At 54.0% G+C, this 27,995-nt stretch overlaps 3 protein-coding genes across 5 annotated transcripts in view; 1 reads left to right on the top strand and 2 right to left on the bottom strand.

Annotated features, from left to right (window-relative positions):
- LOC142826104 (uncharacterized) overlaps window positions 1-14,308 on the bottom strand; it is a 284,204-nt gene extending 269,896 nt beyond the window's left edge. Inside the window, 1 exon segment of the mRNA XM_089773349.1 lies at window positions 13,755-14,308. Within this exon segment, the coding sequence (XP_089629475.1) occupies window positions 13,755-14,126 (372 nt within the window). The 5' untranslated portion in view covers window positions 14,127-14,308.
- Window positions 1,326-13,658, bottom strand: LOC102457051 (uncharacterized). Its single transcript, XM_089773273.1, has 9 exons — window positions 13,654-13,658; window positions 10,305-10,500; window positions 9,506-9,718; window positions 9,175-9,197; window positions 8,402-8,517; window positions 7,792-7,851; window positions 6,081-6,281; window positions 3,353-3,466; window positions 1,326-3,056 (listed from the first exon to the last, which is right to left on the bottom strand). Exons 1-9 carry the CDS (start codon window positions 13,656-13,658, stop codon window positions 1,936-1,938), a joined length of 2,049 nt encoding a protein of 682 aa, XP_089629399.1. The 3' UTR covers window positions 1,326-1,935.
- Window positions 14,309-16,082: 1,774 nt separating the features above from the next.
- On the top strand, window positions 16,083-24,102 carry LOC102461210 (zinc finger protein RFP-like). Of its 3 annotated transcripts, XM_089773383.1 has the most exons (7): window positions 16,397-16,978; window positions 18,912-19,007; window positions 19,420-19,650; window positions 19,955-19,977; window positions 21,090-21,205; window positions 22,079-22,138; window positions 22,992-24,102. In XM_089773383.1, the coding sequence occupies exons 1-5, from the start codon at window positions 16,562-16,564 to the stop codon at window positions 21,145-21,147; spliced, it is 825 nt and encodes a 274-aa protein (XP_089629509.1). In that variant the 5' UTR covers window positions 16,397-16,561; the 3' UTR covers window positions 21,148-21,205; window positions 22,079-22,138; window positions 22,992-24,102. The 3 variants fall into 3 exon arrangements, with proteins under 3 accessions (XP_089629507.1, XP_089629508.1, XP_089629509.1); XM_089773381.1 differs by having other exon boundaries at window positions 16,083-16,978; window positions 19,420-21,205; XM_089773382.1 differs by lacking the exons at window positions 22,079-22,138; window positions 22,992-24,102 and having other exon boundaries at window positions 16,083-16,978; window positions 19,420-19,977.
- The last annotated feature ends 3,893 nt before the right edge of the window (window positions 24,103-27,995 follow it).

Raw genomic sequence — 27,995 nt, 5'->3', positions numbered from 1 at the left:
GCTGTGATCTTAAAGATGGAGGGGACTGACATGTAGGCCACTGAAAGGCTACATCAAGGAGAAAAGACTCCCACGAGCTCTTGCTGCCCCAGCACACATGTTACCGTGAAGGGGGAGGAGGGAGACCCACCTCTCCCTGCCATGGTAACTCTGGGTCTGGGGCCATGGGATAGCCAACTGTCCTCTGGCCACAGAAGGACTGGGCTGGGGTTGAGACCAGTGGATAGAGGTATCTCTCCCCACCAAAGCCCTATAAGCTCATATGGCATTTAATAGGCTGAGGCACAGCCACCTGGACACATAGCTTACAAGGAACTCAGGTTCTAGGTTTTTTCCCACTGTAGGTTCTCCAATGGCTAACAAGAGTTGAGCTCTGACTGAAGCTTTCCTCACAGTCAAAGCAGCTGAATAGTTCTCTCTCGTCTGTAGATTGTCTTATGTTTAACACACACGTGAACAAGGGGGAAATCGAGTACATACAGTGTACTTAGATTTCCAAAAAAGCCTTTAACAAGGTCCATCACAAAAGGCTCTTGTGTAAATTAAGTTATCATGGGATAACCAGGAAGATCCTTCCATGGATTGAGAAATGGTTAAAAGACAGGAAACAAAGGGTAGGAATAAATGGTAAATTTTCAGAATGGAGAGGTGTAACCAGTGGTGTTCCCCCAGAGTTAGTCCTAGAACCAATCCTATTCAACTTAATAAATGATTTAGAGAAATGGGTGAGCAGTGAGGTAGCCAAGTTTGCGGACGTTACTAAACTGTTCAAGATAGTCAAAACCAAAGCAGGCTATGAAGAACTTCAAAAAAAGATCTCACCAAACTGAGTGACTGGACAATAAAATGGCAAATGAAATGTAATGTGGATAAGTGTAAAATTATGCATATTGGAAAAAATAAACCTAAGTATACATACAATATGATGGGGGCTAATTTAGCTACAGGAAAGAGATCTTGGAGTTATCGTGCATAGTTCTCTGAAAATGCCCACAGTGTGCAGCGGCAGTCAAAAAACCAAATAGGATGTTAGGAATTATTAAAAACGGGACAGAAAATAAGATGAAGAATATCTTACTGCCCGTATATAAATCTACAGCACGCTCTTATCCTGAATACTGGGTAGAGATGTGGTCTCCTCACCTCAAAAAAGATATTTTGGCATTAAAATAGTTCAGAAAAGAGCAACTAAAATGATTAGAGGTTTGGAATGGGTCCCATATGAGGAGAGGCTAAAGAGACTGAGACTTTTCAGTTCAGAAAGAAGGGACTGAGGGGGATATGACAGAGGTATATAAAATCATGAGTGGTGGGGAGAGGGTGAATAAAGAAAAACTATTTACTTGTTCCCAGAATATAAGAACTAGAGGACACCAAATGAAATTAATGGGTAGCAGGTTTAAAACTAATAATAGAAAGTTCTTCACACAGTACACAGTCAACTTGTGGTACTCCTTGCCAGAGAAGGCTGTGAAGGCTAGGACTGTAACAGGGGTTAAAAAAGAGCTACATAAAATCATGGAGATTAGGTCCATAAAAGGGTATTAGCGAGGGGGTAAGGTATGGTGCCCCTCGCCTCTGTTTGTCAAAGGCTGGAGAAGGATGGCAGGAGACAAAATTGCTTGATCATCATCTTCAGTCCACTGCCTCTGGGGCACCTGGTACTGGCCACTGTTGGAAGACAGGATACTACGCTAGATGGACCTTTGGTCTGACCCAGTATGGCCATTCTTATGTTAAAGTCTGACCTGTGTTTGAAGCCTTGTCTGCAATCAAAGCTGTTATGAGGCGACTCTCTTGTATGTTTTTATGAGGCGACTCTCTAGTATGTTTTATCTCATAGTTAGTAAGGCAGGAGCACCGACTATGCAGTCAGAGCAGGTAAAGGGTAGCTCTCACGTGTGGGTTCTCCTATGTCTAATAAGGTGTGAACATCTACTGAAGCTTTTCCCCACAGTCAGAGCAATTGAAAGGTTTTTCCCCTGTGTGGGTCCTCCGATGGGTAACAAGCACTGAACTTGTACTGAAACTTTTCTCGCAGTCAGAGCAAGGGAAAGGTTTCTCTCCTGTGTGGGTTGTTCTATGTCTAACAAGCTGTGACTTCTGACAGAAGCATCTCCCGCAGTCGAAGCAATTGAAAGGTTTCTCTCCTGTGTGAGTTCTCCTATGGAGAACAAGATTTGACCTCTTCCTGAAGCTTTTCCCACAGTCAGAGCAATTGAAAGGTTTCTCTCCGGTGTGGGTTCTCCTATGTCTAACAAGGTGTGACTTCTCATTGAAGCTTTTCCCGCAGTCAAAGCAATTGAAAGGTTTCTCCCCTGTGTGGCTCCTCCTATGTCTTACAAGGTGTTCGCTTCTACTGAAGCTTTTCCCACACTCAGAGCAATTGAAAGGTTTGTCTCCTGAGTGGGTCTTCCTATGGTTAACAAGGTGTGAATTCTGTCGGAAGCTTTTCCCACAGTCAGAGCAGTTGAAGGGTTTCTCCCCTGTATGGGCTCTCCTATGTGTAACAAGGTGTGAGCTCCTCAGAAAGCTTTTCCCACAGTCAGAGCAATTGAAAGGTTTGTCTCCTGTGTGGGTCCTCCTATGTCTTACAAGGTGATCGCTTCTACTGAAGCTTTTCCCACAGTCAGAGCAGTTATGGCGTGTCTCTCTTATATGTAGTATCTGATGGTTCGTAAAGTGCAAGTGCTGACTGAAGCTTTTCCCAGAGTGAGAGCACTTCAAGGGCTTCTCTCTCATACGGGCTCTTTGATGTTCAATAGGAGTTTCACAGTCACTACAAGTGCAGGGTGACTGTTGATAGGGGATTTTCTGTTGAATGGTTTCTGTGTTTCTTTTCTCCCCTCGGCTCCTGTGACTGGATTTATCTTGTCCCCCTCCTGGATGATTTCCATGCTGCCTTTCTGGGCTATACTGACTCTCGCAAGTCTCTCCCTGCTCACGTATCTGGGAAACATGCCCTTCAGGTCTTCCCAGTAACATCCCACATAGAGACACTTGCTCCGATCCCTCCTGCTGCACAAGATCATAGTTCTCAGTCAGCATCCCATCACCTGTTGGGATAGAGAAATAATCCAGACAGGAGTTATTGTCTATGATGAGCTGAAAGAAAACTCTAAAAGAGGAATAGAAAAGGGGACACACGCTCAAATAATGATTGAATTATCATGAGATGAGTTCACCCTCCTTCTTCACAACTCTTCCACAGAAGAGAAAACTCAGCCTTTCCTCATCCACCATGCTCTGGCTCAAGTTGAAGACAGGCTAAAGAATCAGACAGACTTCATGAAAACACACACCTAACACCTGCTATAAGTTGGTTTCTGAGGCAATTTAACTGATTGCTCACCTGTGTGGATGCCACTGATGATCTCCCCTTCCTCACAGCTCTGGTGATCTGGGACCTGCAACTCCTCCTCTCGCTCCACCCAGGAGATCACATGAACTTCAGAGAGTGGAAATCCTGTTTGGAGAGCAATTAATCGAGTGCTGATCTTGTTCATTAAGGTCTCTGCCATTACTGCTTCCAGAGTCAGGATCTGAGTCACCCATCCAGAGAGGCTCCTTTCCAAGAGCCCAGAACACACACACACACACACACACCTGCAGTAAAGGCGCATCCCCTCCCCCCACCTTGAGAATGGCCCAGCTCTTTCCCCAGGGGAGCTGAGCACTCTGCTGCACTCTCTAGGGTACAACTCAGTCCCCCTCAAAGCCCATTCCATCCCCCTCATCCCCAGTATCTCAGGGCAGGACAGGAACACACTGCTCACAAGGGGAGCTCTAGGGAGGGCTGGCATGTCTGACACCAAGGCCCCCAGACAGGGCTCAGACTATAGCGGCCACATGCCAGGTCATTAGGACTTGGGAGAAGAAGGACTAGCTCTAGCTCCCCAAGGCTCTGTCCACAAAGCTCCTGGCAGGTGGGCTGGGCTCCCCCTGCTCTTTGGCTCAGAAGTTCTACTTGGGCCAGAAAGAGGCAGAGGAAGTTGTCTGAGCAGCTAAGTGAATCCTTGGCAGGCTGCTTCAGGCCCTGCCTATGCTCCCGACTACCTGTGTCTGGGTGGGCCTTGCTAGCTGCCTACAACAGTTGCCTTTCCCGCAGCGGCCCAGGGTGGCGCTGGGCTTCTCCAGCGACCAGCCAGGGTGGAGCTGGGCCGTGCTGCTTCTCTGATGCTTGTGGCTGTTACTCAGCTCCCCGTCTGTAGCCTCGGTTCTATTCTGCCAGCAGCAGCCTTTGTGTGGTTTCCCAGTCTGCCTCTTCTAGTGAGCCTGGCCTTTGATTTGGGGCCGCTCCAAGGAGGCACAGAATCTACCACATTTGCACCTTGTGAGCGCCTTCCCCTCAGCTTTGCCTCCACCCCTTCTCGGACCTGCATTTAGTGTTCGGAAGAGCCACAATAGAGATCATTGTGCTACCACTGTCACACAATCGCAAGAAAGCTTGTGCGAAGTGTGCTGTGTGACGAGTCAATGGGAAAATTCTGATCTGATGACTAGGATTATCTTGTTTATGTCCATTATTTTGGAACTAAAACAAGCCAGGCTTTGGCAGAATGGTGGAGCACTGCTATCAACTAACCAAGAAATCACATTCCTGAGCAGGAGGAAGGCAATCAACTCAACACTCTCTGCAGGAACTGCAAACACACAGTCCTAACAGATAGCTCACTGACCCTTGTGCACAAGAGCAGGATGAAGGGATAATGGATATGCATGTTTTGTTCAAACAAAGAGGCAGAAGGCCAAGTGGGGTAGCAACACATGGAACGCAACATGCATTTTATTTTGGTCAATATGAGAGGAGAAGCCACAGGAGGGGCATGTTGATACTGGCTGAGGGGCAGTGTTCTAGCTGCTGACTGAGCTGGTACCATTATTGGGTTGGAACAAGTCTCACTATACCTGTGCCTGAGGTGCTGGGACACTAGCACCCTGCTCCTTTCACAATAAACCTGGCCGAGTGCCTTAGCCTCCGAATGGAGCCTGGGTCTTTCTTAGCGGCAACCCTGTGGTGTGCTGCATGGATTAGCTTCACGTTCTGCCAGTGCCGCTGGCATCAAGGCTCCAGAAGCCCTGAACAGCCATATCAACGCTCTGTGGTGCTAGTAGCAACTCCTATGGCACTGCAGTCACTGCAGGAAGCAAAATTATCAATCACAGCAGCACCTGGGAACTCTGGTTTAAATCAGGACCACACTGTGCTATTGCAGTGCTCATATGGAGCTAAGCATCACCCCTCTTTAGTGTAAGTATCCTGCCCAGCCCTGAGAAACAGGGACACTCTATAAAAGCTAGTAAAGAGAGAGGTGACTGCACACAGAGAGTCTAAGGGACTTGATCAAGGTCACACAGGAGGACTTTGACAGGCAGAAAACTGAACACAGGTCTCCTGAGCATGAACCCAGACATTCACACAGGAAGAAAAAGTTCCTACCTGATGATATAAAAATACAAGACAGGTGACATGATTTATCTCCGCTGCACAGAGAGACAAGTGAGCCCCAGAGAGAATTAAGCTGAACTTTTGAAAGGAGACGAGCCTGTGCCTGAAATGCATCGAGAGCTCTGCTCACGTTTCTCTACTACAGAGCTACCTCGGACAAAATACTCACAGAGCGTGAACTGCCTCATCCACCCTCCCTCAGCCCCAGCATCCAGCCCCTCTCACTGACAAGTACCAGCATGTCACAGAGATTAGCTACAGGCAGGGAAGGACTCTGGCAACCGCACTCTCCTTCCAGTGCCTGCGCACACTGCCACAAGGGGACCCTGCAGCCACTAACAGCAGACAGACCCAGACCTCTGGTACCTGCTGTTCCTGCCTGAGCCCTTCCACTCACACCTCTGGTCAAAGCACAAGATGGGCAAGATAGGGGGGAAGTGGAATGAGACCTGAACCTGCTTTCCCTGGGAGGGAGCACCGAGGGGAGAGTCTTTCACACAAGAGCCAGGATTACTGGGGCAGATACTCCTGACATTGGAGGCAGAGGCAATGAATAACCCTGAACCAAACCCAACCCAGATGCTCCAGACCCCACCCAGCTGCTGTTACCCAAAGGGACAGGAATCCTTACTCAGCCAGTTCACAGCCTCATAATTCTCCTGCATCACATCCCTGTAGAGGGCTCTCTGGCCTGGGTCCAGCAGAGCCCATTCCTCCTCAGAGAAACACACAGCCACCTCCTCGAAGCTCACAGGCTCCGCCACGGCCATCTCCTGTCCCTGGCTCTGCAGGCCGGGGGCTGAGCTGGAGACAAACATGGGTGTTCTGCAGCCTGGCAGGGGGAGAAGAGGGAGACATTTCAAAAGGGGCTTTAATCCTTTCCACATCCCCATTCTGCACAGACTCTGCCATTGTAGGCAAAAGTTTTAGTCTAGATATGCCATAAACAGCACACAGGAGTTAGATCCCAAATCCATATTTATTTCTGTCTGTACCTGGCGTGAGTTACAACATTACTGCCTCTGCAACAATGGGATTTAGTTCTCAGCACCCAGTGTTTCTTATAACAAGCCACATATTCATCTGCTTGAATATGGACATAGGCTAAATGTAGACTGTTGTATTTGAAACCCTTAGTCTTCATTCATGGATTTGCAGCACAAACTTTGCTCTCTCATCTGACAGAGACGTTATAAACCCTTTCCACAACACAGAGTCAGTGAAGGTAACACCACCATTCAGATGCTTATTATTAAACATGTGTGCTGAGTGTTTCCAGGGTGAGATCTTAAAATTCATGAATTAATGGGATCAGAAGATATCCTCAGTCATGCAGTCTGACCCCCTCAGTGGCACAAGCCATTACACGTAGTCCAGTTTTCCCACAGTGTATTTTCTAGAAAGTCCCCCAGTAACTTGAAGACATCAAGAGATGGAGAATCCACCAGTTCTTTGTTCATTTGTGGACAAATAAGGGACTGTGGGTTTCTGACCAGTGAGAGCTCTTGCATATATAGCTGCAGGAGGAGGACAGAGTTTGGGTATGCAGAGTGCGGGACAGGAGTGGGGAGCAGAGATTAGGAGGGGAAGGGAGAGGTTGGGGTGGCAGAGGCAAGCTCTGGACAGGAGACTTATCTGAGTGACTCCTGGCCAGAGGCCAAGCACCTCAGGAAGGCAGGGAGCCTGCCCAACCCTCTCACAAGCTGCAGGGCCATGTGGGTGTGTGAATAATTATGATCCAGAGGGAAGGGGGCACGGTGCTTTGTTTCTGTCCAGAAACTGGCCAATGAGATTGTCCTGGGGGGTGGAAACAGCACCTGAAGCCTTCCCTCCTCCCCTCCAGGCTCACAGTAGCTTTCTGAGTGACTTGAGATGGGGAGTGGCATCTGTGGGCTGGATCCAATGGCTTGGTAGGGTGGATCCGACCCATGGGCTGTATTTTACCCAGGCCTGCACTAGATGTAACAGCTCTTGGGGATCCAGCAGTTTCTTGCCTTGAACGAACTGATATAGTGGAAGCCAGGCAGCTCACAGACTATTTATTGCTGGAAATCAACCCCATATTGAAACTGACTGAGCAGTGTAATCTGAGCTTGAAGGTGCTGTACATTGTGTGCTTTAACTTCACCCATTTAGCATCATACCTCATAGATCACTGTTTCTCAAAGTGTTTGCAGGTCTCCATGCAGCGCCCCTGGGGCTTCTCACAGATCAGTGGGTGAGGTATAGGGCTGTGTGCACCATGGTCGCTGGGTTTGGTTGGTAACTTCAATGACAATCCCATGAAGATGTTTTCACTGGAATTTTCTCATCATTTAAAGAATCTCCACCTGCAAACTCACCTTGTCTGAAAGCTCCCAAGGATTTTCCTCTTGCTCTCTCCAGTGCAGAGGGCAGAGTGTCTGGTGGGGGAAGGGATAAGAGAGGTGAGATTCCAGGCTCTCCTATTTATAACAATGTCCCACTCTGAACTCTGCATTTCAATTGTATCAGAGACCAGACAGAGACACACTCAGGAATTGAGTATGAAAGTCTGAAACTTTCATTCTCTCTCTCACTCGGGCACCTCCCAGCAATGGAACCAACATCCCCGCAACCTGTCCCAGAAGAGAAGCTGTAAGTGAGATTTACTCTTCCCTCCTCACACTCTCCCACTTGGTTTCTCATTCACTTACTGCCTCTTATTATAACGTGGAGCTGTGGTGGCGGAACACGTGGCCATCACAGTAACTTTAGCCATTTTGATCTCTGAATGGGAGGTTCAGAGTTTGCAAACCCCTGGCTATCTGCAAGCAGTTGGATCTGTTCGCTCAGTGTCTCTAAGGAGAGCAGTGTGATGGGACCGTCATTCTCCATGTGGGAATTGAGGCAGGGGAAGGTTGGCTTCATAGGCCAGATTCAGTGGTCTCAGATACTTGAACTACTTTCCCCTCCGCCATCCCTTCTAGGTACCTTTGAACTCCCTCAGAGTCTCCGACAGAGCAATCGTTTTCTGGGAGAAACCTCTGACTTGTTCTTCTAGTTCAAGAGAAATCTCTTCCGGAACCTGGAACTGCCCCGTCTCACACCTGGACAGAAACAATTCCATGTGATTGTATTTCATTTACTGCTGATAAGTTCTGGTTAGTGAGTCTCAGCTCTAACAGGCCTGGAGTCATAATTCCTCCAATTTTCCCAGCAACACAGTCCATGGCCATGCAACCTTCTCCTGAAAGGTCCCACTGCTGTTCTTCACTTCTGTCCTGGGGAGACTAGCTGGGGGACAAAAGGGGAATTGAGTCTTCATGACCAACTCACTCCTTGGCCTCTAGGCGTTGAGGGACAGGAGGTTCCCAGGTGAAAGGCTGAAGGAATCTGTCTAGTAGGGACTAGACTGAGACACCAGCTCCTTCCACACAGGTCTCCGAACAGCCCTCAGGTGGGACAGACTCTTGGTCCTTGCTGCCCTGGGCTGAATGTGCCCAGTGCACAGCAGTGACAGGCCCATGTTCCACCCCACAGTACACAGGGAGGTGACAGCTCCAGGAAACACTTGAAGTCAGACTGTGCCCTGAATGGGGAATTCCAGAGTCTGCTGTGTGAGGGTGCGACCCGCAGAATTAAATGAGTCAGAGATATTCATCTCTAACATCTGCCTCTTAGCACCCTGTGGAGATGTGGTGCTAACATCAGCTCCAAGCTCTTTCCCTGAACTGTGCAGCGTGAGGGGAGTGAGAGCCACGTACCTACTCAGGGTGCTCCTGACGTCCTAGAAAAAAGACAGAGAAAAGACTCTCAGCCCCTTTGGACACACACAGGGGACCTCAGGGAAGGGATTTTGCAAACATGGGAAGAGAGTCCCTGCTCTGACCCCAGGAACATGGATCCCCTGAGCAAATGGGGCTTTACGATCTCTAGTAGCTCTGTGCCTGTAACTTTACAAAGCATGGCAGTTACTCACATGGCAGCAATGCACATGGAGTTACACCAAGATCTAATGGCTGGACCTCAGCACTTGTGATTCAGGAGCCTCCCTTCCCTGTGTGACGAGCCGAGACATTTCTCCCTCAGTCTCACCTGCAGGAATTCACTCGCTGGCTTCTGACACTTCCCCTTGCTGAGATGGGAAATCTGGGCAGAGAGTTTCCCGACCGTGTCAGTCTGGAGCCTCTCAATCGCCTCGTCCAGCTTCTCTAGCTGGGCCAGCAGGAGTCGCTCTTGTTCCTCCAGGAACTGCCGCAGCTGCTGAAACTCGGCCACAATCTTCTGCCTCTCGGCTTGGGTCCATTTCTGTATGGAAACAGGGAAAGGGTTGGTCAAGGGCATGAATGGAGCCCAGGGCCCTTTCAGGGAGAGCTGAGTGCGAAGCAGGGAGAATTTCTTGGAAAACCCTAAAATGTGTGACATTTGACTCTACTTTGTGGTTAGTAGGCAGAGGTGGCTCTCCCAGCATCTCCTTTGGGCCCTGTGTCCCTCTGAAAGGGATGTTCCCATGTCTGTCATGGGCAGCATCTTTTGATATTCATGGGCTCTGGAAATTCAGACCCTGAGCAGCACGAGGCAAGACTCAGCACTAGCCTGACAGAGATACCCAGGAAGGAAAAAGGAGAAACATGTTAATACACCAAGTGAGCAGACAACCCTTTAGGGGGACACTCAGCTCCCTTGAGGAGGATTTCTGGGAAAGCTACAAAGGCTGGACATTAACTCATGCGCTGACATGGATGCTCAGGGCCTGTCTACACATGGATCTCACCCTGCAATCCACAATCCAGGAGAAACACAAACAAGCCCAATGTCACCAAGGCCACACGAGTCTGCCTCCTAACAGTCCTCCCACTGCCAGTCCCTGCTGTTTCAAACCACAGGCACCTACCAGATACTCCTGGCGTGTCCCTTCTGCTGTTGTTTTCCTTCCTAGCACCTTTTCTCTCTCTTCCCTCAGAGTCTTCAAATGGGCCTCCAATTTTTCCTGAAGAAACAGAGATAAGCACAGGGGCAAACCCCAGCAGATGTCGGGAGCCCATTTGTCTGTCTTTAAGAGAGTCCAAGTTTTGTGGAGCTCTGCCCCTCTTCAGCAGGGACTTCGCCCTGGACATGGTTGTGTCCATAGAAAAAGACACAAGAAGAGACTGAGGATGCAGCAGGACACCTACAAGGGTGGGGGAAGGATCAGTGGTGGCACCTTTATAAAGAATGAAGCAGCTGGGGATTAGGGAGGTAAAAATGCTTAACAATACTAATTATGTAACTGATCACAATTTTATCAGAGACAGGAGTTTTTTAACCTGCTGACAGGTAGGGCTGGTAGCGGAAATGGGCTCTCCTGGGCCGGGGATCTCTCGCGAGGTCTGCCGGGGGTGGCCACAAGGACAGCTGGCTGATGGGAACTCCCAGGAGCTGCAGACTGATGTTAGCTGCCAGAGGGAACCAGGCACTGCTGGGGCAGTGGGGAGTTTAACCAGTAACTAGCACGGATAAGCATTAGCTCTTCAGTTAACCAATTTGAACTCCTGCTACAATCCAGTTGAATCCTAGTTGTGTCTGGCATGGACCTGCACTTCCTGAAGTCCTGCTATGGGTGGAGTGAAGGCGCTCGGGGCCCCGCACAGCATGCAGCTCAGCAACCTCATCTAGTGTCAGTGGCTGCATTGAAGTTTAACCCCTCACGGAGCACCTCAGAAGTTCAGTATCCCTATTAGAAACCTTCACTCCCTGCTGGACCTAGGGCTTTATCAAGGCATCTTTTCCTCCTAAAGGGCCACACTTCATCACTGTTCAGTGATGCTGAGGGGCAGGGAGCAGTGTAGGTCTAACAGGGTACGGGGCTAAACTCTATCCCTGACATGCTTGGCGACTATGAGCGACTAGGTGCTGCCCCACCTTTCCTTCCCACAGTTTGTCTAAGTGGACTGTGACCTGCTCAGAGAAGGGATTTTCCCTTGCTGGATGTTCTGCAGGTCCCTGCTGCCATTGCGGATCTATAAGGCAAATGACAGATTGTTCTTTCAATCATTAACAGCTTGTAACCTCCTCTTCTCCAATCCCAAGGCAGCTCACTGACAGAGTGGCTTGTACCTCCTGCGATCTAAACCTCTCCGAGGGTATGTCTACACTACAAATTTAATTCGAACTAACAGCTGTTAGTTCGAATTAACTTTCATAGGCGCTAGACAGGCAAACCGCTAGTTCGAACTTAATTCGAAACAGCGGAGCACTTAATTCGAACTAGGTAAACCTCATTCTACGAGGATTAACGCCTAGTTCGAATTAAGGGCTGTGTAGCCACTTAATTCGAACTAGTGGGAGGCTAGCCCTTCCCAGCTTGCCCTGGTGGCCACTCTGGGCACCACCAGGGAAACTCATCTGCCCCCCCTCCCGGCCCCGGAGCCCTTAAAGGGGCACGGTCTGGCTACGGTGCCCATGCCAGGTGCAAGCCTCCCAGCACCCAGCCAGCAGACCCTGCACCTGGCATGGCATGAGCCAGCCACCCGCTGCCACCCGGCCCTCCGCCTCTTCCCGGGACCAGGCTGGCGGCTCCCAGGAGTCTGCCCGGGGCTGCAAAAGGTGGGTGCCCGCCTGGTCTAGTGCGGAGATTGTGGACTTCATCCAGGTTTGGGGGGAGGAGTCCAACGTCCACGACCTCCGCACTAGGCACAGGAAAGTGGCCATCTAGGGCAGGACAGCTGCCAGCCTGGCCACCTAGGAGCAGGTTTGCATGAAAATCAAGGTGGTCCAGTGAGACCCGACCCTGAGCTTAGAACATAAGAATGGCTGTACTGGGTCAGACCAAAGGTCCATCTAGCTCAGTACCCTGTCTGCCGACAGCGGCCAACACTAGGTATCCTGGAAGGGATGGACCCAAGACAATGACCAAGCCATTTGTCTCATGCCATCCATCTCCAGCCTTCCACAAACAGAGGCCAGGGACACCATTTCTATCCCCTGGCTAATACCACTCCATAGACCTAATCTCCATGACTTTATCTAACTTCTCCTTAAACTCTGTTATAGTTCTAGCCTGCGGCAAGGAGTTCCACAGGTTGACTATTTGCTTTGTGAAGAAGGTCTGTTATTAGTTTGAAGCCTGCTACCCATTCATTTCATTTGGTGTCCTCTAGGCCTTCTATTATAGGAACTAATGAAGAACTTTTCTTTATGCACCCTCTCCACACCACTCATGCTTTTATAGATCTCTATCATATCCCCCCTCAGTCTTCTCTTTTCTAAGCTGAAAAGTCCCAGTCTTTTTAGCCTCTCTTCGTATGGGACCTGTTCCAAACCCCTGATCATTTTAGTTGCCCTTTTCTGAACCCTTTCCAAGGCCAAAATCTCTTTTCTGGGATGAGATCACATCTGTATTCCCCTCCTCCTTGTTTCCCTGGCTTCCCCCTTCCAGCTCCCTCCTCCCCTCTCCCACCCTCTCTCTTCCCCTCTCCCACCTCCTTTTCCCAGTCTCCCCCAGTTTTGTTAAATAAAGAGAGTTTCTATTTTTGACCACACGTGTCCTTTATTTTGTACATCAGGAAGGGGGGCTAGGGATGGGTAAGTGGAAGGATGTGAGGGAGGAATGGGGTATGAGCCCCCGATGAGGAGGACTGGGGTGGCTCTGCGGGCTCCTCGGGATGGAAACTCTCCTGTAGCCCCCCGATTGACCCCTCTGGATGGCAGCCTGCGGCAAGTGCAGCCGGGCTGATGGCCGAGTGCTGTGATGTGCCGAGTGTGGGCACTCAGGGCACTCCAAGCCAGGACTGCATTGCTGTCCCTCATCGAGGTAGACAAAAAAGCGGGGAACCCTGAACTGTCTGTCCGGGGTGGGGTTCGGGTCCCTTGAAGCACAGCCCTCGGCTAGCCTGAGGAAGCAGTTCCATACTCTTAAGTCCTAACCTGATGCCCTACCGGCACTGCTTCCGGCCAGCCTTAACTTTGGTTCAGGGTCCACTCAATTTGGACATACTAGTTTGAATTAGCAAAATGCTAATTCGAACTAGTTTTTAGATGCACTAGTTCGAATTAGCTTAGTTCAAATTAACTAATTCGAATTAAGTTAGTTCGAATTAGTGCTGTAGTGTAGACATACCCTGATTATTAACACCGTCCCCTGTGCAAACACCCCCCCTGTCACCAGTGAGGGCTGGGTTTCAGGATTCAGAGCCTCAGAGAAACATTTCCCACATGAGGTATCTTACGTAAGTTGCCACAAAGCCACAGCATTTACTTTTTACAGCATCTCTTGTAGGCTTTACTGAGCTGTGTCACAACTGTGCCTGGTAACTGTCAGTGACATAACACTGTAATTAAAACACACTGGACAGTCACTCTGTACCTTGTAGTCCTGGGCAGCTTCCTGTAAGGGCACCACCGTGTGAGCCTGGGATCTGTCAGACACGACACAGATGGGAGTTTGATCCTCTTCACAGAACAGCTTCAGAGCCTCCTGGTGCTCCCCACACACCCCGTCCCGTCTTGCTCTCTGTGCTGCCTGGAAACTCAGCGGCTTGGCTAGTTCCACCACGTTTGCCAGCTGCCGGTTGGGCCGGAGGGGTCCCTGCTGCTCAGTGTCTCTGCCCTGAGGGCTGAGGGGGGCCTGGCAGGAATTGTGCCCACACTCCAGAGCGACAGGGGCTGTGAAATCCTCCAGGCAGACGGGACGCGGCGCTTCCTCCCGGACACTTTCCACGGGGCTCTCTGCAGCCATGGCTGCCGCTGGGCTGGGGACCGGGGCCGTGTCACTGTCCTGAGCTCAGCAGTGGGGGGGCAGGTCCGGGGGGGGGGGGTCTGAGGCACCAGCACTGAGGATACAAAAAAAATCAAAAATAAAAACCAAAAAAGGCCCCCAAAGCTTCGCTCACCCCCCCCTCCGCCTGGCCCCCCCCCCCTCGGGCCCCTCAGCCCCCTGCCCCAGCCAGACCCCCCCCCCGGTCTCTGTGCCCCTCCCCACCCTGTGTTTAAATCCCCCCCCCGCACACTCTGCAGCCCCCTCACAGCCCCGCCCCGCCCCCGCAAACACCCCGAGCCCGGCGGGAGCATCAGGGAGCCCGAGGGGGGGGGGCACGCGCGGGTTGAGTGTTTGTGACGCGCCAATTCCCCGCCCCGCTCCCTCCCCCGCAGCGAGTAACGGCACCAACGGCCCCTTACAACGGCTCCCACCTCAGGGCGCGCGGCGCGTGACGCTCCTGCAGACCGCTGCGAGGTGGGCGGGGCCTGAGCACGGTCGGGAACGCGCTGAAAACCCGGCCGCGGGGTTCGGAATGGGGCGGGCCCGGTCAGACCGCGCATGCGCAACGGGTCAGTAATTCCGATCAGAATCCAGCGCCCGGGCTTAGCTCAGACCGAGACATGCCTGGCCACGCCCCCAGGCCCCCGGGCAGATGCTGCTTCCGCTGCTGGGCGCCGGGCCGGGGCGATGCGCTGCCCTTTCCCACGGGTCCGATCTCCCCCGAGTCCCATGCGCCCCCTCGCAGCCTGACACCCGGCAGCGCCCCCCTCCCCGGCCGCGGTGCAACCCCCGCCCCTCCCCCCACCCCTCCACTGTCTCTGCATCCCGGCGCCCCCAGCGCTCCCGTGGCAGCCCCTGGCCGCAGCTGGTGCCCAACGGACCCCGCCCCCCACTGTGACGTTGCTTGCTCCGCCCCTTGCTCTCGCTCCGATTGACAGGGGTTCCCCGGGCTGTCACGCCCCAGTGACGCACAATTGCCCCGCCCCTTGCTCTGACGGGGATTCCTCTGGCCCCGCTGTCCGGCCGGGAGTGACGGCGCCGCCCAGAGACGCCGAGGGCGGGGCAGGGACTCGGAAGGGGGCGTGGCCGGGGCTCCACGAACCAATGAGAGCGCGGAGCCCAGTGACGCGCCTGCGCGCTGCCCCCTGCCCCCTCCGGCCGAGACACGGACCCGCCTCTCGGGCCCCTGGGGCGGGAGCGCGCGGACTCGGCCGGGCCCGGGCCCCGGAACGTGTCACCTGCGGGGGGGGGCGGGTCCTCGCCCTGGGCAGGCAGCTCCCGCCCCCCCCCCCCGGCTCTGTTTGCAGGACGCTGGGAGCGGGCCGCAGGGGGCGGGTCACTGGGGATCCCTGTTCTGTTCCCGCCCCCTGGGGCACCCGCACTGGGCACGGGGCTGGGGGGCCTTTGTCTGACCCGGCCTGGCCGCTCCTGTGCGGACCCGTAAAGTCAGTAACATCGGCAGCGCCTTGACACTGCGGCTCCTTTAGAACGAGCCGAGCAGCCTGAGCGCCCGTCAGGATCGGGCCCGGAACATGGATTCCAGCGGGGATAAGTGTTGGGCCTGAGAATTGGGTGTCACTGGGCTGGAGGGAGCAGATGCCAGCGAACCTCGATTTCACTGTCCACTCGCAAACCGAGGGGAAAATCTTTCCCTTCATAGGAACTGAAAGTTCCACACAGGCCCAGGAAGAGCCGGGCTGCTTGAGAACTTCTTATCCTTGAAGGACGTTGACTTGGTCTGTTTTGAGAGTCACATTGACAATTTGTGGGTTAAGAATAAAGATTTTACTGTTTGAATCTCAGTATCTGTCTCTGAATAAAATACAGGATTATGTAGCACTTTAAAGACTAACAAGATGGTCTTTAAAGTGCTACATAGTCCTGTATTTTGTTTCAGCTACACCAGACAAACACGGCTACATTTCTATCACTGAATAGTAACTGTCTGAGCCGAGTACTGCCTGCCCCTCCCCCTAACTTTTCCCACTGCTGTGAAAATTGAACATGGTAAAACTGTGCAACCCTGAGCATGTAACTAGATACACATAAATACTCAACTATTACTTTATATGTCCACATCAGACATCAAACACAATGAATTCTGCACAAGCCTCACTTTCACTCCTTATACACACAGTTCTGGGAGCTGATCAGCCCAGCCTGGTGGATTCCGGGGAACCTGTGATGCCCCAGGGACCCTCCACACCAGCCCAGGGGTGGGTGCCAGGGCCAGAGCCCTAGTGGGACATTGCTCACAAAGCCTCCAGGGCTGTGTTGTCCTCATTGGCTCCTTCCAATCCAGCAAACAGCCTGAGTCAGCTCCAGGGAGGGGCACAGCCAGTTGTAGCTGGAGGCGGGGCAAAGGCTGAGCTCAGGAAATCGAAACTATTTCTGTTCCCCAGCCCGGAGGAGCCATGGCTGCAGCGAGCCCGGTGAAAAGCCTGCAGGAGGAAGCGACGTGTCCCCTCTGCCTGGAGTATTTCACAGACCCGGTGGTCACAGCCTGCGGGCACAATTTCTGCCGCGCCTGCCTCAGCCGGTGCTGGGAGGAACCCAACCCAGCCGCCTCCTGCCCGCAGTGCAGGGACCCGGTGCAGCAGGGCCCCCTCCGGCCCAACAGGCCACTGGCAAACATGGTAGAACTAGTCAGACAGCTGAGCCTGCAGGCAGCGAAGGAGGCAGGCGGGGGTGGGGTGTGTGAGGAGCATCAGGAGGCGCTGAAGCTGTTCTGTGAGGAGGATCAAGCCCTCATCTGCGTGATCTGCAGAGAGTCCCGGGCTCACCGCGCGCACACGGTGCTGCCCATAGCGGAGGCTGCCCAGGAGTACAAGGTAGGGAAACTGCTGCCCTGTCTGCTGGGAATTACTCTGGGTTTTACTCACTGGCTAATTTCCCTGACTGTTCCCGGGAGAGGCTGTGACAAAAGAAATGCTCTGGCCAGGGCTAACTGAGGCCACAGAGCAAGTCCTTAAAGACACCAGCTGAGAGAAACGTCTCTGAGATGCTCAGCGGAATCCTTCTGGACCCAGCCCCCCCCCCGGGAAATGAGGGGCCGTTACCCAATGGGAGGGGTATGGGTCAGCAGCAGGCTGGCTATGGGACTGTGCTGCCTTCAGACTGGAGAAGGGGGGTTACAAGAGACTGTTGCTACAGATTTATTGCCAGAATTTATTGTTACTTGTATTTGCATCACAGTCGCCCTGACAGACCCCACGTGAGATCCAGGCTCTGCACAAAACCCAGCCAGGGACAATCTCTGCCCGGAGCAGTTTACAGTCTAGGAGGACAAAATGTGGAGAGGGAAATGGAGGCACAAAGGCTCAGGAGTTAGTGGCTGAGTTCAGCATGGAACCCCAGCTTCTCCAGACCTAGTCCAGGAGCTTAATCACTAGGCCATGTTGCTATCTCAACTGCAGTGATGAAATGTGTGAGTTAGGAGGGAAAGACGCCTTGCTACAGGCCCAGGCCCAGGCCCAGCAGAGAGAAGAGGTTTCCCACTGGGCTGCTGAACTCCTGGGCTGCTCTAGGAGGGGTTAAACTCAGATGCTGCGGCCGGCACTAGAGGAGGTCACTGGGCTGGATACTGTGTGGGACCTGGAGCACCTTGAATCCACCCACAACAGGACTCCAGGCAGCACAGGGTTATGGCAGGCACCACTGGGATCAGACTGGGATGGAGCAAAACTATCCCCAGGCTGGAGCTGCCCAGTGTCGGTCTGACCTGTGCCAGTGGGTACCTGGGCACGGACCAGCCAGCGAGGTTCCATTAGTCCCACCAGGCAGCCTGTGGGAATCTCCCAGAATGCACTGCTGCCGGGAGCTGTACCAGGGACTGGGGCAGCGGGTACCTGCCCAGAGGGCGTTGCTCTAAAAAGGGTTTAGGGCAGCGCTGGGGCAAACCTGAACCCTACTTACTACAAATCAGCCTGTTTAATTATGGGGGCCACTGACCCATCCCCAGAGCACAGGACATGCTCACGTCTACCTGCCCAGGCCCACCCTCAATGCTTGGTCGGCCTCTGTGGGCCTGTCCCTGCCTCGGTCAGACCATCCCCACCTACGTCATTCTGTGTGGAGGAGCCGCCCCCTCCTGCTGCAGCCTCAGTCTCCTCCTGTCCCTTTCTCACCAGACAAAGCCACGGCCAGGGCTGAGTCCCCACCAGGCAGGGACAGAGCCCCACAGAACTGGACTGTGCAGCGTAAAGCCGGACAAAAGGCCTCCTCAGGCCCTCAGACGGGGGAATGGAGGGAGACAGAAGAGCCTGGTGATCTGCCCAGGGGCCCGTTGACGTTGCTCTGCTGAGCCTCCCTACAACTAATGGGCTGGCCCTGGTGCCAAGCCCAGCTGTGTCCAACCAGCGCAGCCCCCAGAGCTGAGCTCCCAGCCCCTGTTTAAGCCCTGGTGGCTCCTGGGTTTGGCATCTCTTAGCTATTTCAATCCCCTCACACAGAGATGTGTTGATTCACCCCCAGTGCGAGTCAGGGCCGGTCCTGGGCTGCGCTGCCAATCGTTTCACACACACCAACAACGCGCGGCGATAACTGAGCTCTCTCTCTAACCACTAAACAGACTCAACCTGCCTGGTAACAGTCAGATTCTGCACATTCCCAGGCTGTATTAATAAGGTTTCATCTGCTTGGGGGCCCTGATGTCACACTGCAACTGGGACCAACAGTCACTGGTGCTGTGGGTGGGAAAACGCTCCGTTCCCCACCCCTCTCAGCCTCACAATGAAACCTCCCAGCTCATTTCTGTTTCCTCAGGGGAAAATCCAGGCCCATTTGAAGACTCTGCGGGAAGAGAGAGAAAAGCTGCTGGGATGGAAAGCGACGGGGGAGGGGAGAAGTCAGGAGTGTCTGGTAGGTGCCTGTGGCTATGGACCGGCAGGGGGAGGTCTGAATGTTGGGCAGCAGCTCAGGAGAGATTCAGATGCTGCCCAGCTGATTCGCAGAATGTTCACAGCTAGATTTTGTTTCAACTGGTGGTGCACATTTACATGCCTTGGTGCACATTGAAAAATTTATTCCACACGTGGATGGAGAAGATTAAAGAGAACACTGATGCTGAGTTTTGTCCCCTGCTGCTCTGGGTGTGATTTCCCAGAGTCCAAGAATAACAGAACTTGCTGCCCATGACAGGCAGGGAATCATCCCTTTTAGACGGATATGGGCCAAACAGGAAAGAGAGGGATGCCTCAGCCTAATACCCACAGATGGTATTACAGGTTCTCAGGCTCTGCCCATGCCCCTGACCAGCCCGGTTTTCATACAGAAACAGACACAAGCCGAGAGGCAGAAGATTGTGGCCGAGTTTCAGCAGCTGCGGCAGTTCCTGGAGGAACAAGAACAGCTCCTGCTGGCCCAGCTGGAGAACCTGGATGAGGAGATTGGGAGGCTCCAGACTGACGCTGACGGGAAACTCTCTGTGCAGATTTCCCATCTCAGTGAGCAGATCGGTGAGCTGGAGGGGACGTGTCAGAAGCCAGCGAGTGAATTCCTGCAGGTGAGACTGAGGGAGAAACGTCCCAGCTCCCCACACAGGGAAGGGAGGCTCCTGAATCACAAGCGCTGGGGTCCAGCCGTCAGATCTGGGTGTAACTCGGCAGGTGCATTGCTGACGTGTGAGTGCCTGTTGTGCTTTGCAGAGTCACAGGCACAGAGCTACTAGAGATGGCAAAGCCCCATTCACTCAAGGGATCATGGCCCTGGGGTCAGGGCAGGGCCTCTCTTCCCATGTTTGCAAAATCCCTTCCCTGGGTTCTGTGTGTGTGGATAGGGGTTGAGATTCTTTTCTCTCTCTCCTCCAGGACGTGAGACGCACCCTGAGCAGGTAGGCGTCTCTCGCTTCCCTCACACTGCACAGTGCAGGGGAAGAGCTGGGATCTGATGTTGGCACCACATCTCCCCAGGGCCCTGCAGCCAGATGTGAGGGGAAGGTCACAGGCTGGGCACAAATCTCTGATCAGCGTCAGCCTGCGGCTCTCCCCTGGCCCAGCAGACTCTGGAATTCCCCATTCAGAGCACAGTCTGAGCTCAAGTGTTTCCTGGAGCTGTCACTGCTGGGCACTGGGCACATTCAGCCCAGGGCAGCAGGGACCCAGAGTCTGTCCCACCCGAGGGCTGTTTGGAGACCTGTGGGAATGGGCTGGGGAGGGGGGAGCTGGTGTCTCAGTCTAGTCCCTAGTGGGCAGATTCCTACAGCCCTTCACGTAGGAACCTCCTGCCCCTCAGCACCTGGGGGCCAAGGGGTGAGTTGGCCGTGGAGACTCAGTTCCCCTTTAGTCCCTGTGGTGTAGTGGTGGTGCTGTCTGCTCTGTAACCCCGTGTCCTCCTGGCTCTCCCAGATGTGTATTCACACTGGCTCTCCCAGATGTGTATTGGCCCAGACACCCAGGCCCAGCCTAAGAAGATAACAAGTCTCTTCCCAGAGGGAGAGACAAAGGAAGGGAGGTGGAGCCCCACACCTGGCTGTGGGGCAGGGCCTGGGAGGGAGGCAGTTGCTGTCTGGGAAACATGGAGAGAACAGCCTAAGCTGGGGGCTAGGGGCGATGGACCCCTAACCTAAGTGGTCTGAGGCATCCTGGCCCTGCCCCCTGTAGCCATATCACGTATATGCTGGGCTGTATCCTGGAGGAACAATAAACCCTCCCTATTCTATGGGCTGGCGGAGTCTGTTCTCGTTGCTATGGGGCTGCAGGATCAGGGGGAACCCCGACTGCGTTGCCACAGTCCCCCAGCTGGTCTCCCCAGGCCAGGGCTGCAGACTGTTCATGGGACCTTTGAGGGGACGTTGCAGGGCCAAGGGCTGCGCTGCCCCTGTTCTCGGGCTGGGAGAACTGGAGGATTCGAACTCCAGGCCCAGCAGAGCAGCGACCCACTGGCCAGAGCTGGGGAACTGAGTCACTCGGTGCAGTGTCCCCATGTGACGTTGTCTCTCCCCAGGTGTGAGACGGGGCCGTTCCAGCCGCCAGAGGAGATTTCTCCTGAACTAGACGAATGAGTCAGGGGTTTCTCCCGGCAAACGACTGCGCTGTCGGAGACACTGAGGGAGTTCACAGGTACCGAGAAGGGACGGGAGAAGGGAGAGTGAGTGTCACCATAGAAAGAGAATGTCAGGAACAGAATCAGACAACGCAGAGCCGTAACAAGGGTAGGACAAGTGGGGCACTCGCCCCATGCACAGTACATGTAGGAGTGCAAAATTAAAAATTAGAAAGTTCAAATATTATTTCATGTATATCTTTACTATCATCTATTTGCAATCTCAAAATATGTGCAATTAACAACATGTGCAATGAATAAAATTCATACAAAAAATTAAGAATGTTATTATTTTGGGGGTGGAAGGTGCAGTTCAGCCACTTGTCCCAGGCACAGAACCCAAGTGGAGTCTGCAGGGTGGGAGAGGATGTTGGGGGAGAAAGCGAGTCTCTTCACACATTGTCCTGGGATGGTTGTGAGGCTGCAGGGATGTTGGTTCCTTTGCTGGGACAGGCCTGAGTGACAGAGGAATCAGGAGGCTTCAGACCTTTTTATATTAAGTACCTGAGGGTGAATCCACACTGTGGGACAAAATCGAATTAAGCTGCACAACTTCCGCTGCATTAATTGCATAGCTGCAGTCGAAGTAGCTGTCCACACAGCGGGCAGTGGAGGGAAAAGCTCTCTCCCTCCGACTTCTCTTACTCCTCGTGCAATGAGGGCTACCGGCATTGACAGAAGCGCCCCTCAGTGCGATTAGCTGTCTTCACTTGACCTCCAAGTCGAACCCTGGAAGATCGATAGCGGCAGCCTCCATCTTCTCTGTAGTGCAGATGCACCCAAGTGTGTCTCTGCTATAACGAAAACCCAGGTCTGTGTGTTAGGATTGGGGATGTCGTGTACAATATGGACTCCTGAAATCTCACCTTTCTTCTCCCTTCCCCCACCAGACGTGCTGCCCTCTGTCCTGGAAGGAGGAGGAGGGAACTTCCTGGGACCTTTCAGACAAGGTGAGGTTTCGAGTGGAGACTGAAAACACCTTCCTGAGCTTGTGGCTCAAGTCACCAACCAAACCCCCAGCGACCACGACAGGCAGAGCCCCAAACCTGCCCACTGAGCGGTGAGGTGCCACAGGGGCACTGGAGCAGAAGGATGAGGGGCCGTGTCCTGCCCCTTTAAGAAATGGGATGGTCGGACCCCCCACTTCTTACTATGGGCACAGTTTGCAGGCAGGGGGCTTTGCAGGCAGGGGCTGCGCTTTGTGTCGGGGCAGCTGATCAGCGCAGCCCCTCCTTGGGCACCAGCCTCTGCCCTGTGCACCAGCCTCTGCCCTGTGCTGGCCAGAAGCCAGAGTTGGGCTCCCCCCATTGAGCCCAGCTGCCCTGAAGAGCCCTGGACCCTCCATTGCCCTGGGGGTGACTAATGCCCAGGCCCTGCTCTCTGGGGTGAGGTGGCTCTTCCCCCGCGCTGCCCCCTCCCCTCTGTGCCCTGGATGGGGGGTGGAGGCTGCAGCAGGGGAGGGAGTTTCCCTCTGGGGTTTGAAGCTGGAACCTGCCGCCTCCTGCCCCCCCCCCCCCCATTGAACCCTCCTGCTCTGGGCCTGGCCCTGGGGGTGGAGCAGCCCAAGCTGGGGGCAGGAGGCTGCAGCCTCTGCACACAAATGAGAGGCTGATGAAGCGGGTCCCATTGCCCAGGCTGAGGCGCTGCAGTGACAGCTCGGCTCAGTCTCAGGGCCCAGGGCAGAGGCAGCTCCCTGGGGCCCAAGCCTGTCCCAGCCACAACAGGCCTGCTGGGAGGGTGAGAAATGGCCCCAGCCGCCCCCAGGGCTGAGCTCTGCCCCTCACACCCTGATTCTCTCCCCAGCGACTGTGACTCTGGATCCAGACACGGCGAATCCCCTGCTCGTCCTGTCTGGGGATCGGAAACATGTGAGATGGGAACCTACACGGCAGCAACTGCCCCACAACCCAGAGAGATTTGACACTTGGCCCAGTGTGCTGGGCCGTGAGGGGTTCACCTCGGGGAGACATTGCTGGGAGGTGGAGGTGGGGGATGGGCGAGACTGGGTTGTGGGGGTGGCCAGAGAGTCTGTGAGCAGGAAGGGAGAGATCAGCCATAGCCCTGAGGGGGGGATCTGGGCTGTGGGGAGGTCGGTTCCGGGCTCTCACCTCTCCTGAAACCTCCCTGCCCCTGAGTCCCCCCCGCAGGATCCGGATTTGTCTGGACTGTGGCCGGGGGCAGGTGACATTTATCGATGCTGGTTCCAAGGCCCCGATCTTCACTTTCCCGCCGGGCTCCCTCCCCGGGGAGAGAATCCGACCCTGGCTCTGGGTGTGGTCAGGATCCCCACTTAGCCTGCACCCCTGAAATCAGCCTCTCTGGCCTCACACAGCCCAGTTTCTGTGACCTCACAGGACTCCCCTCACCCAGCCCCTGGCTCCTCATCTCTATGATGCCTGAAAGCTTCTCCCCCTCCCTCCCTCTAGCCCCAGGGATGGGAGGGGGAAGAACCGCAGGGGCTGCAGGAGGAGCAAATGGGCAGAGGCTGGGTCTGGGCAGGGGCAGAACTAACAGCCGGGCTGGGGACAGACAGAGGTGGGGGTGGCAGGACACAGAATTAACCAATCAGGGTTTGGGGGTGAGGGGAAGCTGGAAGCTGCACAGCAGCAGGGAGCGATTTGTACCAGTCTGTGTCCTGAGATCTCACTGGGGTTTCCAGCCAGAGCTCCAGCCACAGGAGCCAAAGTTGCCTTCCCCTGTGACCGTGGGGCAGTCGGCAGCACTTGTAACCTGTGTCCCCCTAAGATTTTCCCTCCCTAAGCAGAGTGAGTTTGATCTCGTGCACCAACACTGAGGTCACGGGCGCTTGTTGGGCGTGTGCCAGGAAGAATCATATTTAAACAGAAGACTTCTTGCTTCTGTACGGATAACTTTTGAATAAATGTTTTTCAATTCTATTGCATATGAAAAATGACTTTCAGCCTCTCCCTGAGTCCATCTGGGTATTTCCCTTAATATGGGCGTTTTCATTCCTTTGAAGAATGCTGCTATTAGAGATCCTATATTGTGGCATGTTCCAAAACAAAACAAATCACATGTCACCAGTGGATTCCTGTAGCAGGTGGGGCACAGCCACACTCCACCGCAGGGAAATCCTGACGGGCCCACTGTGCTGGTTACCTGGTGTAGTCTGGCCGTCTTGCTGGAGCTTGGCAAGGTATTTACAGGGCCCGAGGTCACCTCTTCAGAATGCTCTTTGCGGTACAGCTGGAGGGAAACTGTTTTTTGTTTGTTTCAACACAGTCGAAAAATGCCGAATTAGAAAAACAGCCTGTTCCTAGATGCCTGAGAATCAGCTGAGCCACGTCCCCCATCCACGAGGGGTTTTTACTCTCCTCGGATCAAACACGTCTCGTTCTGAGTCCAGACTGAACGGTGAATACACCATCAATGGGCCCTGGGCGTGGGCAGCCCCTTTTCCTCCCATGTTTCTCACGAGAACACTCCAGTGGCTACGGTTGTGTGAGAAGATCTATAATAAGCAATGATGTTGAGCAGCAAAACCAAACCGATAACGTGTACTTTGGAGAAAAAAAACACCAAGCCAGTAAAACACACACAGACGAGAGCCCTTGTCCAGCCATCACTTGAAAGTGTGTTAGGCACACTAAGGTGCTGTCCATACACCACAGCCTCAGCTCTGGCCCCAAGAGCAGCCGCCACGTGGGCCTGGCCCCCACGCTCCCACCCAGCCCACCACCTCCAACTTACTTTCCAAGGGAGGGGGGTGCTGCACAGTGGTTCTGCTGAGGAGGTGGGTGGGATTCAAATTCTTTGTGCGCCCCTCTAGAGGGAACTGAGGTTGTGACCTGTCCCTGGGCTCAAGGGGAAACATTGTCATTGTCAGGCAAGGACAAAATCTGGCTCTCGTGGTGGAGGGAGGGTTTTGGAAAGTCTGGCCAATGTTTCTGGAAACTCCTGGGACCATCCCGGCTTTTACCCTTCACTAGAAGCTCAGGAGAACCTGATGAAGCCGGGTCCATTCTCCACTGCCACAGGGGTCAGAACAGGGAGTCAGGGATCCCCCTCTGCTCAGGGTCTGCTCAGAGAGGTCTGGGTCGAAGAGGTGGCCAATGGAAGGGCCTGAACCCAACCAAACCCACTGACACAAACTCCAATTAACCTCCAGATTCATCCACCAGGGTCACAAGACCAACCCAAACAACCCCCTGAGAGGAGCCATTGACCTCTGCTGTCATTTACCTCACAGCAAGTCTCTGTGCTGCTTCTCCTGCCTCTCTAGGGGCTTCTCCAGCAGGGCACATGGAGCCGGCAGGAATTCTCTGCTAGCAGCCAAGGGCATGTCTGGGATACCCCCTTCCCTGAGCCCCCAGGAGTTTGATTCCATGGAAGCCCAGGGAGCCCCACGAGAGTCAGAGAAGGGAGCGGCTCCTTGTCCTGGGAGAGGTTTTCTCTTTCTCCTTCATAGCCACTTACCGTGCAAAACCATCGCAGGGAGCAGTACGGGACCCAGGAGCTCAGAGCTTGTGTGCGCAGCGCTGGAGGAAAAGCAAGAGGTTCCGTGTGACAAGGTGGGATGGAAAAACTGTGATCTGAAAAGGGAAAAGTGATGTTTGTGTGGCTGGTCACAGATCCCCAGGGATTATTTTCTGATTTTAAAAAAATGAAAGAAAAACCAGTTTGCAATGCAAAGGAAGCTCTTCTTGCTTCTGTACCTTGCTACAAACTAGACCAGGGTCAGCAACCTGTCCAAGGTGGAGTGCAGAGATTTGACTTATTCAACTGTATGGACGGGTCCAAGTGCCCGTGATGCTTTTAAAGTCCTGCTTACAGCAGCGTAGTTAATAAATAAATGAAGATGCAGATCTTACCTTTCAGTATGAGCCTCGGCCTTGCCGAGTTCTCCAGTCTCTAGAGCTTTGCTCCCAGCACTGGGAAGGTGGCAGGGAGTGGGGGAGGGGGAGTCACATGTGTCCCCAGAGGAGTGACCTGCCCCATCCCCAGCATTCCCCCAACACAGGTGGCCTATTGGGGGGCTCAGCCTCCCCGGCCTTCTGGCCCAGCTCCTGTCACACTCTAGAGCAGAGCAACCTGGGCTGCCTCATGCCCCTCGGAGCCCCCCTTGCTGCCGCCATGTGTACGGGGAGATTCCGGAGGCTCATACATGAAGCCACTGACATTAGCTACAGACCCCACTTGTCTCAGTCAGCAGCCCGATGGAAAGCTCTGCCCGGCCCCCGGCCTGCTCCCTTGTCTGGCCTCCCGCCCCTCGCAATCAGGGACAGGGAGACTGGCCACCCCAGCAAGACGGTCCCAGGCCAAGTGGGGGGCTGGGCTCGTTCCCAGCATCGCACAGCAGCAAGCTGAGTGAGTCGGCACACAGAGCCTGCGCTCACGAGTGGCCCTCTCCGAAAGGAGCCTCCGGCAGCTTCAGGGACGTTGTGGGCTCTGGAACACAGTGGGGGGGGGGAAGAGAAGAGGAGATTTGCTCACAGGTGGGGGAATTAGCTCAAGTGGCAGAGCACTTGCTGAGGCAGCGGGATTGATACCCACGCTCTCCAGTGGGGGGGAATCCCCATTTCTCCTTTCACAGGCAGAGCCAGCCAGGGGCTAAGGGCCTCCAGTGGCCCCTCCCTCTCCCTACTTGCTCTCCCCAAAAGCCAGCCCTGGTGGGGCAGCAATCTGCTGGGTTCACATGGGGAAGGGAGGGTGCACACACAAGTCCCTGACTCAGAGACTTGTAGCTCCTGGGGCCAGCCTTGTGCTTCTTCCCTTGTTACATGCCCCACTGGCCACATTCAAGGGGTTGCTTCTTTTATAGAAGCTACTGAGACAGCAGGTAGCTAAAGTGAGTCTGGGGAGATCTGAACCCACACCCTGTAGGTAACTGGCCTGGCTCTCACCGAGCACCACAGCTCAGAAGGCCAACACACTTTCCATTGCACCACAGAGCCTGACATTAATGCTCTCTGCTTTGCAACATGGCAGTGGCTGGGGTAAAGAAAGCAGCACCAGGTCTGTCTTTCTGGCTCTGCCAATGAAAAGAAGCAATGCTACCAACCCTTTCACTGGAGAACAAGGGTATTGAGCCTACTACCTCACACCTGCAAAGCAAGCCCTCTGCCACTTAAGCTAACTCCCCTGCACTGTCAATGTTTTCCTGACAACCCATCTCATTCCACTGCGCACTGCAGGCTTGTAGCAAGGTGACCTGTTCTCCTTTAGCTGCCTGCTCTGGGCAGGGAGGCCAGAAAAAGAACCAGGCTGAGCAGCTTGCAAGGAGCAGGCAGGAGTCCTGGTGAGAAGAGGGAGCAGCAGACACCGACCTTGTGCAGCCCCAGCCTGCTGGGAGGGGGCTCTGGCCACCTCCTTCCCTCCCCTCTCTCAGCTCCCTCCTTCTCCTGGGGGCTGAAAGGGACTTGGACCCTTCCCCAGTGGCAGGAGAAGATGCTCATGTCTTGCTCCGATTATCACCAATCCACTCACCTAATGACACACATTCTTGCTGCTTCCAGTGTCCATCAGAGACAAGTGAGTGAGTGTCTCTGTCCTCCAGCCCTGCCTGAGCTCACTGCAGAGTTTCCCTCCTCCTCAGCCAGTTGGCACCCTGTAAGGTCACATGAGAGTATCCAAATGTGCCCCCCTCAGCACATCACCTTGAGCCACAGCCCTTGTACCCCTGTCTAGGGCCAGCATTAGCCAAGGAGGCAGCCACAGGGAGAGGGGGCTAATCACACAAACATGATTTGTCAGTGCCAAGCTGTGGCCAAAATGGGTGAGGTGAAAATCAAATACAGGAGTAAGTCTGGGTTACCAGAAAGATCCCTGCCACCTGTTGGTACATAC

The sequence above is a fragment of the Pelodiscus sinensis genome, chromosome 25 (genome assembly GCF_052426305.1).
Source record: "Pelodiscus sinensis isolate ZL-2025 chromosome 25, ASM5242630v1, whole genome shotgun sequence".
Taxonomy (NCBI): domain Eukaryota; kingdom Metazoa; phylum Chordata; order Testudines; family Trionychidae; genus Pelodiscus; species Pelodiscus sinensis.
This window is presented reverse-complemented; position numbering and strand designations above follow the sequence as displayed.